The 19672-nt window shown below is 35.0% G+C and overlaps 2 protein-coding genes across 4 annotated transcripts; one reads left to right on the top strand and one right to left on the bottom strand.

The window, feature by feature from the left end:
* Window positions 1-567: 567 nt before the first annotated feature.
* On the top strand, window positions 568-5092 carry LOC125200794 (C2 domain-containing protein At1g53590-like). Of its 3 annotated transcripts, none has more exons than XM_048098563.2 (12): window positions 568-1095; window positions 1183-1257; window positions 1849-1992; window positions 2084-2179; window positions 2249-2380; window positions 2466-2618; window positions 2704-2745; window positions 2842-2890; window positions 3028-3120; window positions 3188-3371; window positions 3590-3713; window positions 3883-5092. In XM_048098563.2, the coding sequence occupies exons 1-12, from the start codon at window positions 967-969 to the stop codon at window positions 4888-4890; spliced, it is 2229 nt and encodes a 742-aa protein (XP_047954520.1). In that variant the 5' UTR covers window positions 568-966; the 3' UTR covers window positions 4891-5092. The 3 variants fall into 3 exon arrangements, with proteins under 3 accessions (XP_047954520.1, XP_047954521.1, XP_088921950.1); XM_048098564.2 differs by having other exon boundaries at window positions 569-1095; window positions 3886-5092; XM_089065824.1 differs by lacking the exon at window positions 568-1095 and having other exon boundaries at window positions 1859-1992.
* Window positions 5093-15423: 10331 nt separating this feature from the next.
* On the bottom strand, window positions 15424-18312 carry LOC125198871 (uncharacterized). Its single transcript, XM_089064878.1, has 3 exons — window positions 17353-18312; window positions 16211-17299; window positions 15424-15483 (listed from the first exon to the last, which is right to left on the bottom strand). The coding sequence occupies exons 1-3, from the start codon at window positions 18310-18312 to the stop codon at window positions 15424-15426; spliced, it is 2109 nt and encodes a 702-aa protein (XP_088921004.1).
* Between the last annotated feature and the right edge of the window lie 1360 nt (window positions 18313-19672).

Raw genomic sequence — 19672 nt, forward strand, 5'->3', positions numbered from 1 at the left:
CTTAATTTGATGATTTGGATCTCTTTATAATGTTTAATATCGTATTATTTTAACAAAAATTTAAAATTTAATAATAGAAAAATATTTGTATAATTGATCAAATAACTAACAGACTTTCTTACTTTAATAATAGTACGAACGGAGAGAGTTTAAATACAGTATACTACTATAATATTAGTGATTTAAATTAAAAACTAGTAATATTTTTTATTAGTTATATTTAATTCCTTTTTATTAACTGAATTATCTAATTTGTTGAAATAGTGTTGTAAGATTTCAAATTTTAGGATATTCTGTATGCCACATGCAAACTTATTCCATATTTTGTCTCCATCCAATCTTGTTGCAGGATATTCTTCGTTCGCATCCTTACAAAAACTTTTTTTTTATACTTTTCAAATTTTGTGTCGACTATCATACATCGTTAAATCTCCATTTTAGTGTACTTCTATACATTTTTAATTAAGATTTTACAAAATTATCCACTTTACCCCGCGTTGTGGGCCCCTTACGTGGCACCGACACGTAATCCCTTTCTTCCCCAATTTTACAAATTTTCCAAATTCAGAAAAACATTTTAATTATTCATCAGAGCTAACGGAAAACCAGAAATCCAACCTTCCCCGCCGCCGGAACCGCCGCCTTCTCAGCTAAATCTCCGCACCAACACTCAATCCACTATCTCAATCAAACAATTCCCGATCATAATCAGTCTTTCCCCGCATCCACCGCGTCAATTGTTCATTCAATACGACGCCGTCGCCGGAAAAAAAGAGAGTTCGCCGCCGTCGTTTTATTCGAAATCGTGAATTGGAGTCAACGGTGGGCCCCCCGTGAACAGTAGACCGGGGGATTTTTGAAAAGATCGTTTTTTTTGTCTGTTAGTTCAGTTTTAGTCCGTGAGATTTTTTTCCTATTTGGTTTTGTGAATAATAATTGAGAGGGTTTTTAGAGAGAGAGAGAGAAATGGGGAGTGTTCTCGACTCTACACTGCTGCATCATGTGTGCATTGTGCTGATTTTTCTCTGGTTTCTGAATTCATTCAATTGGTGCCATCCAATTGCGTATTTTCTCTCTCTAATTTACCTCTATTTGGTGAGTTTTTTTTTTTTCTCTCTCTCTCTCCCACTCTTGTTTATTTTCAGCTCTGTGCGATGGTGAATTTTCTGTTGATTTTTGAAGGTTCATGAATTATATGTGCTGAAATTGAGAAAGAAATTGCAATTTGAGGAGAAGAGAGAGTCTGATCAGAGACGGGTAATTCTCATTGAAGGATAATTTCTGCTTTTGGAATTTGGGGTTTTTCTTCCATTTTGTTAAAATATGCCCTTTTTAGTAGTAATAGTAGTCTTGGTTGATGAGGTTGACCCCTTAATAGAATTTGGAGAAAGAGATATTCTTGATGCTTGCCTTGAAGGAGTTAAAGAAAAAAGAATAATTTGATACACGAAATTGGAATTAGTATTATGTGGAATTGAATTTGAAGCAATTCAACCAAATCCTTTGTTTGGTAAAAAATGACTCAATTGATATAAAATTGAATTTGATGAAATTATATAGTGTGTGTGCATGTGAGTAGTATGTGTGTGGTGTGTATGCAGTGAGTGTTGCGTGTATAGTTTGTGAAAGTGTCCAATTTTATAAATATTTGGAATTCCAGTTATCTACTTTTGATATGGAATTCAAATTCTGGAATTGGGAGCACAATTCTATGATATTGAATGGAGCCTCAGCTCTTTATATCTTTGGAAGTTCTCAAACTTTTCATGACAGATTTTTCAGTAATTTTATTTGTACTCTTTCATTGAAATCTATTGTATGCACTTAATATTTTCTGTGGTTCGGTAGGTGCTTTCAGATTCCGAGTCTCTTAGATGGTTGAATCATGCTATTGAGAAGATATGGCCGATCTGCATGGAAGAGATCGTTTCTCAGAAAATTCTCCTCCCTATTTTCCCATGGTTCTTGAAAAAGTACAAGCCGTGGACCGTGGTATGTGGCTTGAAACAACTCCTCCTTTACACTTGCTGCCTAGTTGATTGTGCTTCTAATATTAATGATAGTTCCGTTTGCGTAAATGCAGAAAGATGTTGATCTTCAGCATCTTTACTTGGGAAGATCCCCGCCAATGTTTACAGAAATGAGGGTTCTTGGTCACTCCAATGGCGACGACCACTTGGTAAGTGAGGCTGGTGAGCAATGCAAATGAGGTTGTGACGTTACTGATATTCTTGTTGAACTTCTGCAGGTTTTGGAACTAGGTATGAATTTCCGAACTGCGGATGATATGAGTGCTATACTTGGTGTGAAACTGAGCAAGAGATTGGGTTTTGGAATGTATACTAAATTGCATATGCTAGGAATGCACGTTGAGGGAAAGGTGAGATGAAGTCATTTGACGTTGTGATCGTATCATCCTTTGTTTTCATGAAAAAATGGTGAAGTGATCGAGATGTTTCGTGTAGGTATTGGTTGGGGTTAAGTTCCTGCCTCAATGGCCTTTCATTAGCCGCTTGCGTGTGTGCTTTTCTTCACCGCCATATTTTCAGATGACTGTGAAGCCTCTCTTCACTCATGGTCTCGATGTTACAGAGATTCCTGGGATAGCCGGCTGGATAGTAAGTACATAGCTATGTCATTCACCCACACACGGAGAGAGACTCAATCTTAACTTAATATACTAATATATGTTTCTTGTTCTAGGATAATCTTCTGGCCCTCGTCTTCGAACAAACTCTAGTGGAGGTGAGAAAATGTGTTTGTGTGCTATCAAAAGCATTGTTTCACTTTTTTCTCCGTAAACACTACTGGTTTGCTAACTAGTCTCTGTAATTTCCGCAGCCTAATATGCTGGTGGTTGACGTTGAAAAATTTGTGTCACCACTACCAGGTACTCATGTCCGGATATAGTCATTGAACTCGTTGTCTTGGGGAGTTCGGTTTTCGTTTCCAGCCTGCTATAATTGTAAATCTGATACGAGCTTGAATGATTGGTTTATCTCCTTAACCTCATCTTTTGCATGTTAGGAAATTGGTTCACAGTCGATGCAAAGGCATCAATAGCGTTTGCTACCGTGACAGTTCTTGAAGCTACTGAACTGAATCCATCGGACTTAAATGGTTAGTTTTAGCGTTTCTTCTACAATTTTCACAAGATATACTGGTTCAAACACGAGTTGATTTTCAGGATTGGCGGATCCGTATGTTAACTTACAGTTGGGGCTTTCAAAATTTCGGACCAAGACTAGGAAGAAAACTCTTTCGCCAAAATGGCAAGAGGAATTCAAGTTTCCTATCTTCACTTGGGAATCAGATAACTTGCTTGTTTTCGAAGTTCTTGATAAGGACCACTTATATGATGACAAGATGGGGTGTGTTCTCGTTCGACTTTATTCCTTCATGTCCAAGGGTTATGCTGTTGCTTTCTTTCTATTTGTCTTCGTATCGGTGCCATATTCCATATTTTCTCCGTCTTTGCATTTGCAGTTGGTCTTGTTTTAAATTTATTTCTCGTTGAAAAACTACGTTTGTCTAATACTGTTGTGTGCACCATCTGATTAGTCGTTGAAACGGTCTTCAATCGTTGCAGAGAATGTTGCATAAACATCAACGAGTATCGGGATGGCCAGAGGTATGACTTGTGGTTACCTCTCAAGAATATAAAGACAGGAAGATTGCATCTTGCTGTAACTGTGTCCGATGTGACCGAAAAGGTACTCCTTAAAATGTAAATTAGCACGAACTTCTACCTTATTGAGATGTCTCATGCTTGAGTTCGAAAAAAAGAGCGTAAATTAGCCAATTGTATGATGTGACTGCTAGTTTGCTGTTGTTCGTTTTTACTGCAATAGCCGATGTGCTAACATTTCGAGCTGCTGAAAGAAGGCTGCAGAGTGTTCGCCCGGTGAAGAAGATGCCGGTGGTGAGAAAAGGAAAGACGAGGTGGGTGGTGAAAGAAGCAGAGGCTCCTTCGCGGATGACTCATCTCAGAGAGTATCGTTCTCATCTACAGCATCGGATAAGTCCCCGAAAGCAGGAGATACGTTCGACCCAATTGACGTTGAAGGGCAGTCCGAGACTGGGATTTGGATCCACCATCCGGGCAGAGAGGTCACACAAGTGTGGGAGGCAAGGAAGCCGAAGAATAGCAAACATCACGAAATCAGCAGACAAGTTCAAGTCGAGTTCGGTGATTCAGTCGGTGGGCGGACTTCTGGTCAGAACGAGGGCAGCAGCGCGGACGAGAACTCGGATTCTAACAAGCCGCAATCAGGTAATCCGGTCAAGAGAGGTTTGAAAAAGATCGGGTCAGTTTTCAGACGGAGCCCGAGGGAAGCTGACAAGGCGACCTCGCCTAGAGAGTCCGAACCGTCCCCCAAAGATAATTTCAACACCACGGCGTCGTCTAACCTCAAGAAAGGTGGTGTCAAGGTGATAATAGACGACTCCGTTGTGCCCCCACCTTCCAAGACTCAGAAAGGTGACGAGAAAGACGTGCAACCTCCGTCTTCCAAGACTCCGCGTGAAGAAACCGGGCCGGAGAGCCCCAGCCAGAGGAACGGCAAGGACATGGCGAAGGGCATTTTGAAACATGCTGGAAGATCTGCTCGCGAGCTGAAGTCCTCGCTCTCTCGGAAAATAAGAGGAACGAAGGGAGAGATTCCTGAGGAGTCGGGTTCAATAGATGATGAGTCGGTTACATCATCCATGGATTCTGCGGTTACGGATGCTGGTTTAGTCTTTCCAAGTTCAGCCGCTTCCCCTCCAGCGCCGGCTTCAAATGACGACTCGTTGAAGTTGAAGGACAACATTCAGACGGAAAACCTCTCCGTTAGCAACACCTCCGTGACCGGAGATGTTGCGGTTCCAACCGGCGACAGGGTTTTGTAATGTTTGTTTGGAAATGCGAAGGGAGGATTCTTGTATGTGTTAGTATTGTATAATGGTGTTTTGATGGAAAAAAAATAAAAAATAAATATAGAAATGTAATGAGGTTTGAGTGTATCATCATTTGTACAAAGGAGTTGCACACAACTTTGCATTGCAAGTTGTTTGTATGATCATAAAATTTTCAAGTAGAAGACTTTTGTAATTTTTTGTGTTTTCTTTTGATTGCAACTCTTAGGATGTCCAAGTCTAATAATTTTGGCATTATAAGTGTTTAAGCAACAAAGGACTAAAAAAATAGGCACAACAAACGTGACTTTGTCATACAGAGATCTTTCATACTTTGACACTTCTGCAGAATAAATCCACAGCGAAAGCAATTGTCATCAACATTCTACAAAATACAAATAGAAATTAAAGAATATAATGCCACATGTCAAAATCTAATTGGTACTCCTTCGATAACACTATTTAAAATCGAAATTCATAAATACAGAAAGATTGGCAGTCTTTGATGATAATTGAATTGTTGTGAGCTGCAACGTCTAAAGGGTTTAAAGAACTCAAACTCTCAAGCACTCTAGCATCTAAGTAACCAAAGAGAACCAATGTTCAATTTTTCAAGATTTTAGTTGAGTTTACACATATATAGAAGATCGATAGTTCATTTCAGAATTTTTTTTGAAGTCTAGACATAGAACTATATCAATTTTCAAATACATTAATATCTGTTGCGATCATAAAATATATCAGTTCCTGACTCAAACCGAAGCTTAGCTATGCTCTTTATTGCGTTTATTTGTTGGAATAATATGAGTTGAAGCATTGGCCACATGGACAGCTAACCTTAGTGATCATATTACCATTCATGTACCACTGCACTATTAAATGATTTGGTGAAGTATGAATTACGATTATATATTAAAGATTTCAGCGAATTATAAATGGTCACATTGTCATGAAATTTCCCAACATTATGCTGATCACTGCCGCAGACAGTCTAACTGAACACCATATATTTTATAAAATAAATTTTAATATTAAAATTGCTTCTACGTACTGCAAAAGAAACATTTCTGGTCGGTTGAATTTTGTTTAAAGTAGAGTTATCTTTTTTGGCTAAAGGCATTTAGTTATTCCAATAAAGTAGTAAAAACCCCAATATTCGAGGGGTTTCAGGGAAAGTGCAATACACAAAATGGGTCAGATGTGTATATATTATTAAAAATTTGTATGAATTTTCATAAATGATTTAATGTTTAAAAATGACTATATATACTAAAAATAGTGATAAATGATTGAGTACGGAGTATTTTATTTTGATGGATCCCAAAAATAACCAAAAAGCCCATATAAGTAGATAGATTTTGCCATAATTATATTGATACTTTAAAAAATAGACAGGACTTTGATTTGGTTTATTTGTCAAGTGAACAAATATTAAGAATAAACAAATCACAAAAACTTGTGTGATTATTCTTATTATTAAAAGTGATAATTGTGTAAAAAATTTGTGTTGAGAATAAAAAATTATATTCCTAATAAATATGACACTTGTTATTAAAAGAAATATAGTTGCAAAATTATTAATTATTCTTGTTAAGAATGAGTATGTAGATGGATCATTTATCATCCATCTACGCTTTGCATAAATAAGTACTCCCTTACTTATTCTCTAGAAAGTAGAAACAGTTCCCAAAATATATAGTCAATTTGCCCTCATTTTGATGGAATGCCAAGTTCATGAATTAGTGTATTAATTGATTAATGTATCTACAAGGGTTTGGAAGACACACGTGCACGGAATGAACACATCTATAAAAAAAAATTACATTAATGTATGATGGATCTAAAATTAATTCTTTTTATACAAATAATTTCCATTTAAATCACAATCTTTGACGTGCAATCTAATTTCGACGTAATTCATAAGAAATTGCACACAACTGTCATTCGAGTTCGAAATTTTTGTAGTGGTATATGAATTTCAAATTACTTTATTCAAATTAACACTCATGCTATTTTATCTGCCTCAATCAAGATAACAACTTTCTTGTATGATGTAATATTTTAAGTTCAATTATAGAGTGTAATAATATATACTCCCTCCGTTTCATAGTAATAGAATCATTTTGTTATTTTAGTACATTCCATAGTAATAGAGTCATTTCCCTTTTTAGTAAAAGTCAAATATTTTTTCACACCTACTTTACTTTCTCTTACTTTTTTCTCTCTTCATTTCTCTATCTTTTCATTTTCCACTTTATTTTCCATTTACTTAACTCACCTAACACAATTTTTGTTAATCTCCGTGCCGAAAAGAAACGTCTCCCCTATGGAACGAAGGAGTAGATTATATTATGCAACATAATGACTTTATTATACCACTATACTATAGTGATTGTAGCATGAAGGTATGTTGATTATATTATAACACTATATACTGATCATATAATATAAGCAATGTTTGGTAGAAGTGATATATTGTAAGGCAACGATATATATAAACTATATATAGACATTATTAGAGACTTATTTTCTTCTTGGAGTTGGGGCAATAAATCGAGGAGAAATTGAGGTTAATTCTCATGACATCTTGAGAAATTTATTGTCCACATACATTATGAATCTACATGTAAGCTATTGATCATACTCAAATTGCACATGCCAAAAGTCTTGCTCATCTTCAAGAAGAGGAGAAGGGTTGTTCTTCATTAAACCAAATTGATCATCATCATTATCATCAATCACCCCTTGTCCATGGTGATCCATGCCCCAACCACCACCACTAGGTGAAGAAGGCATCTCCACATCCATCCAATCAAGGTGATCAACGACTGCCATCGAAGGAAGTCCTCGACTGTACGATTCATCATCGTTCGATGATTGACAATCCACCAAATGATCACTCTCCCATGCATAATGATCCACACAATCAAGCTCATCTTGCAAAGATTGGATCACTTTTGTTAGCCTTTCATCATCACACTCATCAATTTGAGTTTCATCGAGTAACGACATGAGGAGATTGTGGTTTCGTGGCGACAGCTCAGAGTTCTCTGGCCAATCTTGGCCGTCCACGCACCCCCAATTCTCACCTACTATAGAGGCCATAGTACTCAAGAAACTAGCAAAAAGATAATTCTACACTAAACCCTAATTAATGAAAATATTTTGAGGAGAAAAATGTAGTTTCGCACTTAGGCAAGTTTCTTGTGATTCTTCCAATTGAACAAACACAACCCCTTTTATAGGCAAATGATACTAAGGAAAAAGAGTTGAAGAATGGTTGTGAAGAGTGGCACATGGTCTTCTTTTTCAATGTCAAATATCTACCCACCAATCAGAAATTAAATTTGAGTATTATAAAGGCAACCAATCATGTGACGTTGTATTAAAAAAAGAGGGACACTTGCACTAACAAAGGCTATAAAATTTAGATAAAATGTCTCTGTCTACCACCAAGTGACTCTCAAAGGACACCTAGAGTATTATTTCATGTATGGTCCAAACAAGGTAGCAAAATAATGCATCAAAAGTACAACCACACAATATCTTCAAGATTATGTTTCATCAAATAGCTGCAAAGTTTAGTGACCAATTAACTTATCCCATTTAGAAAAAGTGAATGACCGGATATGTGGAAAAGATGATGCCCGGGTTTTTATGGTGTGGTATATAAAAGGCTAAAGCTTAAAGAAACACATAAACGCATAAACAAAAGCATAGGAGCAACGCACATCATGGCGTTATTAGTCAAATCATCATTCACCAAAAAAGCCTGTCAATTTTCATATACCAAAGAGAGAGATCTAGTAATGGTTTCACCGGCCCTCTAAACAGAATGAGGAGTTCCAATAATAAACTCACGACAATTATTTTGTGCCGCCTACCCAAACATAGAAACGCGGATCATAAATATGTTGGGTGACAATTAGATATACAAAGATTGATGATTAATTCATTTTCTATTTTATATGTTAGTTGACACTAACTTTATGTTCATGAATGGTTACGTAGGGTATTATCTATCTATCTATCATGATTCGAGCATTTCATTTTTTATTTGCTTTTTGTGATTTATAGATAGATTATATATGAGCTTTATGTAGCTAGGGAGTTACTTTTTAGGCCAAGTACTACTACTTATAATATCTACTAGTACTAACTTTTTTTAAAGGTTAGGTTGAGAGACTTTGCATCAATTACTTCCTATAGCCTAGTTATAAATGTAACTTTATTTTTTGTGATAACATAAAATATATAGTTCTTTAAGCTTTTGTTTATCCTAAAGGATGGTTGGATACGCACTTTTGATTATTTAAATCAACATGGAGTATTAAATTTTATTATGTGCATTATTAAATTTTATTATGCATTGTTCATCATTACAGAATATTACACAAAATAGCCACTTAATTTTTTAAATAATGAATAGATATTTATGATTTTCTATTTATGTAACGAACTTACAAAAATATATTGATATGCGATTATTTAGTTTATTTCTTATAACAGAATATGCATATTTATATTAAAAATAATAATATTATACTACTGAACAACTAACTAATAATAGAACAAACTAAAGCTAGTACAATACATTAATTTAATTTTTATGTAAGCAATTTTATTGATTTTGCTTTCTATTCTTCAATTTGACATTTTTTTTATTTCTTATTTCTCAACCAATTTTTTACATCTTTTGCTTCTTTCTCAACCCTTTCAACCTTGATAATTGATCTTCATTTGGGTCAATTTATTAAAGAGTAATAATAATTTTAAAAAATTTCAACAAAATTATTAATAGAACTTTATAAAAGAAAAGAAATAAGTGCTCAAGTCCCTTCACCGTTATAGTGTGTTCATGCCATTGATTAAAGGAATATACTATTAAAGAAAATGCATTTTTCATTACAAAAATATAAATATATAGTGGAAGTTGAATTTATTATTATTATTATCTACATATATTCCTTTTGGTATGATAAGTGGAGGCATGGATGGATCACAAAATGTTAGGTCAATAACAAAAGATGTGATTCTGCACCTTTGACACCAAACATTTGCCAGGTGACCAATTTAAAATGCTTATATATAAGGAATTCCACAAACATAAAAATTGCACCTTTATTGTTCATATACTATTGACTATTGATTATAATGATTTTGCAGCTTTTGACTTAATAGATGTTATTTTTCAGCAATAACTGATTGGTGATAATAATTAGTGGATATTTAAATGTACTATCAACTTAAATAGAATCTATTAATTAAAATTAGGATGGAAGGAGTAGGGAGGTAATCAATTGCTAACTAATTATCAATATCAAATTGAGACCAATTTTCAACTATTAGATTAGAAGATCTTGTGGTTAGTATAATGCCAAGTGTAATATATTTTAAATTTAAATAATTATTAATTAAATAAAAAGGGTATTAATGTCAAATCCTACGTGTAGTAATTATAACTAACTACTTTCTCTCTCCTCAAAATCATCTCAAATCTTTAAATTTACGTAAACTCTCTCAATTTAAATTATTTTTTCGCAAAAAATATATCAAATTAAAGATAATTTAATAAGGATTCCAACGAGATCTCAATTGCATATGTTCTGACGATGTTCGGGTGATGAAATTTGATAAATTATATTTCAATTTTCGTACATGTTGATAAGCAGCTTTTATCAACAAATGCAACAAAAAATCTCAATATATTGTAGGCAAAATCTCAATATTATGCATGTCCAATCTCAATAAAAATGTGTTGATATTTTCTTGTCCTTGTATTGATATTCTAATGTCATATTGTTGATATTTGTAATACACAATGTTGATATTAAAAAACACCCACGAAAATTATCATATGATAACATAATGACGATATTACCCTTTTGTTGATATTTTGTCTACTATTTATTGAGATTTGTGAGCTTTAACTCCACTCATTTTAAAATCCAATAATGAAGATTTAGTCTTGATTTTAGATTATGGTGCTATAAGCATTAGAATAGGACCCTACTTAAAAATATTTTATATAATATTTTCTTCTTTAGATTTATTTGTCAATCCCAAGTCCTAAAAAAAAAAAAAAGGCTCATGTTATTGCTGAAATTGCTTTTAAAAGGACGTTATTATATAAATTAATTAAGGTTCAACAATTACTATAAACATATATAATGGCTGGTGAGTCAAACCCAAAAAACAATTTGATATGATTCGATATCTTGTGGCCACCAAAATCCCACCTTTTTATCACATCAATCTTATTTCTCCACTTTGTTAGTCTTATCATAGTAATACACTGATTCTTGAATAGTTATTCGGTGGAGGCATTACATAGTAAATGAAAAACAATTATTAATTATAAAAAAAATATAAACGGAATACTTAATGTTTGTGCATGAGCATATGTTAGCCAGATAGTAGAGTAATTGATCAAGCTTATACAGTTACTAAAAATAATTTGATTTTAATTATCTACACTAAATTTTAAACTTTTTTTTTTACAATTTCCCAACATCTCTATTTCTACCTATAAATACGGAAATGCCCCGTTCACCCATCTTTTTAAATAAAATTATGAATTTAATTAATTTAGAATATAAAATTAAAATAATAAACAAAGAAATGAGTACAATATTAAATGGTGGAAACCATTAATACTTAAGGAAAGAGATGGTGGATCGTATATATTACTCCCTCTGTCCCGGTTAAGATGACACAATTCTTAGTCGGCACAGGATTTTAGGAGTTATTGGTTAATATGTGTTTAATTGGAGTGAAAAAGGTGGGTGTAAGTATTAAAATAGAGAAAGAAATAAAGATACATATTTTAATAGGAGTGAGAAAATATGGTTGGATGTATTAATTGGAGAGAGAAAGTTACTAAAAAAGAAAATGTGTCATCTTAGTTGAGACAAATTCAAAAGAAAAACGAGTCATCTTAAATGAGACGGATGAAATATTTTTTAAGTATGAAATAAGGGGGAAAATGTTGTGGGTGGAATAGAAGATTAGATACGCGCATTGTGGTTGACCTTAATAGAGAGAAAATGATGCAAGTGTGCCACAATAATGATGAAGACAATATTTATTTTAGTTCATCAATTGTTATTTATAAGGTCATAAGAAAATAAAATAATATTGAGGAACTTGTTATTTTTATGAGATTATTTTGAATTTGGACTACTAGTTGATGCTATTTAATTACCATACCATTAATTATTAATGTACTAGGATTGTAGCCTTTTAATATTCAGAACTCTTAAAAGATTTGAAATATATCAATGCAAAGTATTATTATACGGTTATACCATTATTAATATAGGCTTGTAGCCTTTCAATATTCAGAACTCTTTAAAGGTTTAAACTATTTCACCAAAGCTATTACATATGCTAATAAAGTCAATTCTAAAATTAAATCCTCGATTGTTTGAGTTGTACCAAAAATATCAATGAATTTGAAATTATACCAATAAAATATCAACATCACACCAAAAGGTGTGTAAGGATAATTAATTACGGAAAAATCATAATGTTTTATCGAATTCGATTCATCCGCAAATAATTTAATAATTACTTGGAAAACCATAAAGTTTGAATTATTTGTGTAGCTATTTCATCTCGAAAAATTTCAGTCTCCAGTGTGTAATTGGAATATATTATTGTGCTTTTTCAACCAAATGACATATTTTATCATGAATAAACGACGTCGTTTAACTCATTAGCAGTGATACCTATGTATGATTTCTGGTCTGTTATAATAAAATTTCTTAAAAAAATATTTGCTATTGAATAACTGTGAACATATCCAAATTTCATATTTTTTCGACTGACTTTTAAAATTATAGGAAAGCTAGAATTTGTCAAAATTTATAAAATTTTCAAATATTTTCCATAATAATAATAATATGACGAAATTTTATTGGAGAGAGAATCAATTATGGTAAATGGTGAAATTTATATGATTTAACTAATACTTCGTCCGTTCATGATTAATTGCCACTAATTTTTTTTTCATCCGTCCACGATTAATTGACACTCATATTTTTTTTTTCTATTTTTAATAATAGACCCCACGTTCCATTAACTTTATTTCACTCATATTTTATTTTTAATTTAATATTAAAGTAAATTTCACCTTCCACTAACTTTTTCAATTCACTTTCCACAATATATTCCTTAAAACCCGAGTCGAGTCAAACAAACTTAATTAATCATGGACATGGGAAGTAATAAATTAATATAGTACATTGACTTAACTTATTTTTAACACAAGTATACCCGCAAGTGTACGGGACTAATGTAGCAAATAGTAAGCAAAGAGTATCGTATCCACATAGACAATCAGTGTCAACCTAATTACCACGAACCAACCTCAACTACTATCCAGATGAATCGGAAAGTTTGGGTTTTCTAAATCTACTTAAAAGCAAGGTAAAAACAATTAAAAACAAATAGAGAACTAAAAGCAAATAAGAAAATGGATGTAGATCAAGGATGAGAAGGGTAGAATCCTACGGGATCGATAACAATTATCTTATGCTCAACTAACTTCCTAACTATGCCAACAAAGGGTCTCAAGGGTTATTAAGCTATCACTAAGGTAAAACTATATCTTTTCTCAAAGAATATAATTTGTAGATTGCTACCTAGAACCGAAGTGTCCTTCCTAGAACTAAGGTAACAACTCCTAAAAGCTCCTAAGATACTTAGCTTCATTCAAAGGCTCAAATCTGTCGATTATATTGGCAAAGACATCAACTTCTCTTCTTTCAAATTAAACTACTCATCTCCCGAGTGTTGTAGTAAAATCCACATGCATTTATAAGGTGATTAATCAAATAAATGTATAAGCACAAAAGAAATAAAAATAACCACATGAGTCAAGACATAGAAAAAGGAAATCAATTAAACATAAGAATCATTGTATCTCCCCGTAGAACTCTACGAAGGATTTAGCTACTCATGTTCAACACAAAAGTCAAAGAAATATTCAAAGAAATATTCAAAAACATTGTTTGAACAAGAATAAAACTAAAAGATGAACTCCTGGAATTGGATTGGGCGGATTGGAGGCCTAGTCTTCAATCTTGTGATGAATACTCGTCCTCTGCTCGTTCTTCTCTTCTTTCTAGGTGAAAAATTGATATTTTTGGGGTAGGAGGCGTGTAAGTTGTGGTTGGAGCCGTTTCCTAGGCATATATATACCTAGGGTTGACTTTGGGCCCGAAAAAAACTGTCGGACGAAGCTGGCGGGTCGCCAGGTTGGGTGTGCGTCGAAGCCAGCTGGCGAGTCGCCAGCTGCTTACGACATTTTTCTCGTCTTTTGCTGGCGGGTCGGCAGCTATGTCACTGCTCCGCGCAGTCTTGGTAAAACGACCATAACTTCTTCTACCGAACTTCGATTAAGACGTTTAAGATATCCACACGAAGCTCTTTAGAAAACGAAGAGAATGGTATGCATTATGTACGAATCGGACTTCAAAATCTCCAGAAAAACTGTCTTGAACCAAAGCTGCTGCGCATCCACTTATTTTGTACATTTTTCTACACATTCTTCACAAAATGGTCAAAATACCAACATAATAGAGGAGTAGCTATAACCATGTCTCAAAGTACACATTATATGATCAAAACCAAGTAAAACTACCCTCTAAAATCATGTAAAATCTAAATGAATCAACTCCCCCAAACTTAAACAATTGCTAGTCCTCGAGCAATGAAGAAAAAGAACTAGATGAAACTTGGATTCAAAAGAGTTTTAAACATCATCATCGTCTCAAATAATACGGAATAAAGGAGCATATCACAATACAAATTCCATCAAGTTAAGTCGTCGAATGCACTTTTACTACTAACTCGTATATCACCTTGGATTCATGCTTCACTCGGGATGTATATATGTGTTTATATTCACCTCACTCAAAGTGTATCGGATATTAAGTAACACTCAAATCAATCAAAAATGCATGGTTTATCATAGGCTTGCTCAATGTCTAACCTCTCCTCTACTTCATGTGACAATAAATCTAGAGTCTGAAAAGTCTTTTATTTAGGTTATAATGTAGGCTCTTTGGTAAGGTAGGGTAATATTTGGCTAAAGTGACTAAATTTCCAAAAAGATGTGAAATTCCAAGACATTTCACAATCCACTTTCAACTTCAACCATTACCAAAACACTTCTAAAAAATAACTAGACTTTGTCTAATTTCTTCCCAACTTCCAAAGACCTTGAATTATTCTCTATATACTATTTTTTTTCTTTTCCCAATTTTTTTTTATTTTTTCTTTCTTTGCTTCTCTTTTTTTTTTCTAAGTACAACCAATTTCCAACTTGATAAGCTAAACACGGCCAATTTCTTTCAACAACTAAACTCTCCAAATTCTTATTTTCACAACTCAACAATTCTAGAGTCTAGGATTCCCAGCCCACTTGATTAGCTTGGCAAAAGAAAAGGCAATAGGCTCAAACTTAGCTATCAAGGGTATTATTATAGCTTTAAGGTAAAAAATGAGGCTAACAACGATAGCCTAACATCTTTCCCTATCTTTAAGGTCACTACGTAGACTCAACAAGACAAGGAGCAAGTTCTAGAAACACATACACAATTGATGATAAATCACACATGAAAGAATTAAAGCTCAAGTCTCACTGGGAAAATAGTATGACTCAAGGCAAACAAGCAATTCGTTACTTATGCATCCTATTACTCAAACTCTCAAGTCAATAATCAAGTGATAGCTCAAAGTGGAAGGTTCTTTTATCATAGACGACTAGTCTTCACCCAAATTACTACCAAGTTTTTCAATTCAATTTCAATTTTTTTTCCAATCAATCCCAAACAATCAAAGCAAGCATTCAAGGAGTTCTAACAAAATAATTCTATTCTAAAATAAAATAAAGCAACAAAAGCAATAAGATACGTACCTCGTTAGTGTCCCTATCCACCATATCATCCCGCCAAACTTATTCAAAGCTAACCAAATAATAAGTTTGAAAAGTTGGTGGAGAAGGGAGACTTACATGGTAAGCAAGCAACAAAAAAAAACACACCAAAAACATAGTGAAACGATAAAATTAAAAGTTACTTACTAGGGGTTACCTCCCCTATAGTGCCTTTGGTTATCGTCGTTGGCTCGACGTCCTCCATGAGCTGCATTGTGTCACGCCATAAATAGTGGTGTTGGATTTTCTATCAATCTTGGAAGCATATGATCTAGCCAATCTCTTCTTCCACCAAATAGTTTTCAAAGCTCCATCACAAATTTTGGTTTCCACTTTGGGTGAATTTTCAGTTTTTGTTTTCTTCTCCTTCACTTTAGGATTTGATGCAGTCTCTTCTTTTGAAATTGATCCACCACATGAACCAAACATCCATCGCGGCAATGAAATATCCCCCAATGCGCACTCAATTGCTTGTGTCTTTTGGACCTCTACAACATGCACAGCTTTGCACTCCATCTTCATAACAAGTTTCTCGTCTTCACGACTCTTCATAGCATTATAGATAGACAAAATGTGTCGTTTGTTGCCCATACGAAGAGTGAGCTCTCCTTTTGCTATATCTATCAATGCTTTTCCCATTGCTAGGAATGGGCGCCCTAGGATAAGCGGCACATTCATGTCTTCCTCCATATCCAACACTACAAAATCGACGGGAAATATGAAGTCGTGTACCTTCACCAGAACATCCTCAACAGTTCCTTTAGGATAGGTGACTGATCTATCTGCCATCTGCAGTGTGATTATAGTCGGTTTGAGAGTGCAGATCTTCATCTTTCTGAAAAATGATAATGACATCATATTTATCCTCGCCCCCAGATCACACAGTGCTTTTGTCTGTCTGTCATTTCCAATGACGCATGAGATATTGAAACTCCCAGGATCTTTAAGCTTGGCAGGTAGCTTCTTTTGAATTATCGCACTACAGTTTCCAGATATGTTCACCGTCTCATAATCAATCCACTTCTTCTTCTTGGAAAGCACTTGTTTTAGGAACTTTGCATATGTAGGCATCTCTTGCAGAGCTTCCACCAATGGTATATTAATGTGAACCTTCTTAAAAACATCGAGAAATCTGGAGAATTGCTCATCCAACTTCTTCTTCTTCACCGCAAATGGGAAGGGCACCCTAACTGTCGTAGGAATGGAATGAGGGGGCAGCTTTTCTGGCATTGCGTCTTTCTTGGTCTGAATGTCCACCTTATTCTTTCCCTTGGAATTCTCTTCTGCTCTGACATCTTCCTCTGGAGTACTCTTCTTTTCCTCTACAGGCATGGAAGGTCCTTCATAGCTTTTACCACCTCTCAAGTGTATGGCCTTGCAGTCTTTGGGATTGTTTATGGTCTTTGCTGGAAATTGCCCTGGCTGATGTTGGACACCTACAGCTTGAGAAATTTGACTAATCTGATATCAATGTTCTTCATATGCACATTCAAGCTTTGCACGTCGTTTTCAACCTTCCCCAACCTTTGACTAGTGCTCTCCCTGTACTTGTCAGTTTTCTCCATGTACTTGGTAGTCTGATTCATGAATGCTGCCAAGATATCTTCAGTAGTAGGCTTTTTCTGCTGTTCTACCAATCCATTAGACACTGTGAATCCTGGCGGTGGTTGCAGAGCATTGTTTGGATTCCCATATGAGAGATTGGGATGCACTTTGTTACCATAGTTGTTATAGTTACCACCACCTTGGTTGGGGCGATAGTTGTTGAAGTTTATGTTATTCCCTCCTTGGTGCACATAGTTGACACCTTCAACTCCTCCTTGCAGTTCTAGTCCAGGTTGTCTCATATCCATGATCCCCAGTTGAGTGGTCAAAAGATCTAGCTGCTGAGACAGTTTGTCTATTCTATCATCTTCAATAACAGAGGCCACCCTGTATGACTTGTTTCTTTCATTATTCCATCCTTCATCAGTGGAAGCTACTCTCTCAATCACTTGCATGGCATCATTCTCTCCTAATTGAAGGAGTGCTCCTCCTGCGCTCCAATTCAGTTCATGCATGGCATCTGGAGTACACCCCCTGTAAAAAGTTATGACTTGGTGTCCTGAACTTAGACCATGCTTGGGGCATCTTTTCAGCAGTGTCTTGAATCTAGCCCATGCTTCTCGGATTGTCTCATGAGATTTCATCTGGAACTGAATTATCTCTGCTTGCCTCTTTAGAACTTCGCTGGGTGGGAAGTACTTCTCCAAAAATAAGTCTACCATGGCATCCCATGTTTTAACAGATCCTGACCCCATGCTGTCGTACCAGTCTCTAGCATCATCTCTCAAGGAAAATGGGAATAGCCTTAGTCTGATTTGTTCATGTCTCACCCCATTAAGCTTCACCGTGTTAGTGCTTTGAATAAACTTAGTGAGATGCTTGTTGGGATCTTCATTGGCCTTCCCCACAAAAGCATTAGCCTCAGCCATATTAAGCAATCATGGCTTGAGTTCAAAATGATTGGCATCGATCCCATCGTTGCCAATTGGTGGGTTCTCTACCTCTCTGTAAGCGTACATGTTTTGCACTGGCACTGTGGCTTGTTGTTCCTCTTTTTCTTTCAGCTGTTTCACCACATCTGCAAGTTGTAATTGGAGTTGTTGGACTACCGGATCTGGATGTGGTGCATTGTTCTCTTCGTTGTCCGCCATTGTTATTGCAATAGGAGTAGGCGGTTCTATCTTAAGAGGCGAAAGTGATCGCCTTTGGTTGAGCCTTCTTTGAGCGTTACTCCTTCGGTTGGATGCTTCGATCTCATGATCGAATAACTTTAATGGTTGCCCCTTAGAGCGAGTGAGCATACAACCTGAAAAGACAAGCACAATGGTGAGAATAACTCAAAAAGAAAAGAAAAAAAAAATAAAACAAGTAAAATCTAGATTAGTAATCTTAGTTTTTGTCATGATATTAGGCTATAGTAATGCAAGATTGTTCCCCGGCAACGGCGCCAAAAACTCGACTCAACTTACTTTTAACACAAGTATACCCGCAAGTGTACGAGGCTAATGTAGCAAATAGTAAGAAAAGAGTATCGTATCCACAGAGACAATCAGTGTCAACCTAATTACCACGAACCAACTTCAACTACTATCTAGATGAATAGGAAAGTTTGGGTTTTTAAAATCTACTTAAAAGCAAGGTAAAAACTGCTGGGGTTTGGTGTCCCTTGCACAACGGAAGACTTGTACAAAACAAATAAATCAGACGATGATCTATTTGACCGATTATGCGATTAATCAATTCACATGTTAAACAGATAATTGCATGCTAGAACGCAAATAATTCATGCTCAAAGAAAGTAAATCCTAAAACATGAATTCTACGGTTTAGAGTTACCGATTTGATTCTCCAAAGAATCGACGATTGCTCGCGCCTTCTCCACGTGATGATCTTCAATACTAGACCACGGATCTTCTCTCTGGTTCCCGAACTGTATCTCGATATCAGGGTGGGCTGATCTTATCAAAATACTAGGACTCGAATAAAGAAGACAGAAGAAATCCTTTTGGGAAAAGGAGTGGAATTCGAAAATTCCTACAGCCGGGGAAGCTAAAATTTTCGAAAATTACAAATAATGAAATTGTGATTCTTCTGTCTCCTTTATTCTCCTATTTATATTAAGTTCGTTATGGGCCCAGACAGGGATCTATGGAAGGTTTTGGATATGGGATCGCCCAATTAGCTTTTTACTAATTAAATTGAACTCACAATTTAATACTACAAGCTTATATTGGAATATTACGAGCAGCCACTACAGAAGTAATATTGAACTCTCCCCATCCAAATCCG

Source organism: Salvia hispanica, chromosome 2 (genome assembly GCF_029641045.1).
Source record: "Salvia hispanica isolate PSC_SH4W2 chromosome 2, Shi_PSC_v1, whole genome shotgun sequence".
NCBI classification, from domain to species: Eukaryota; Viridiplantae; Streptophyta; class Magnoliopsida; order Lamiales; family Lamiaceae; genus Salvia; species Salvia hispanica.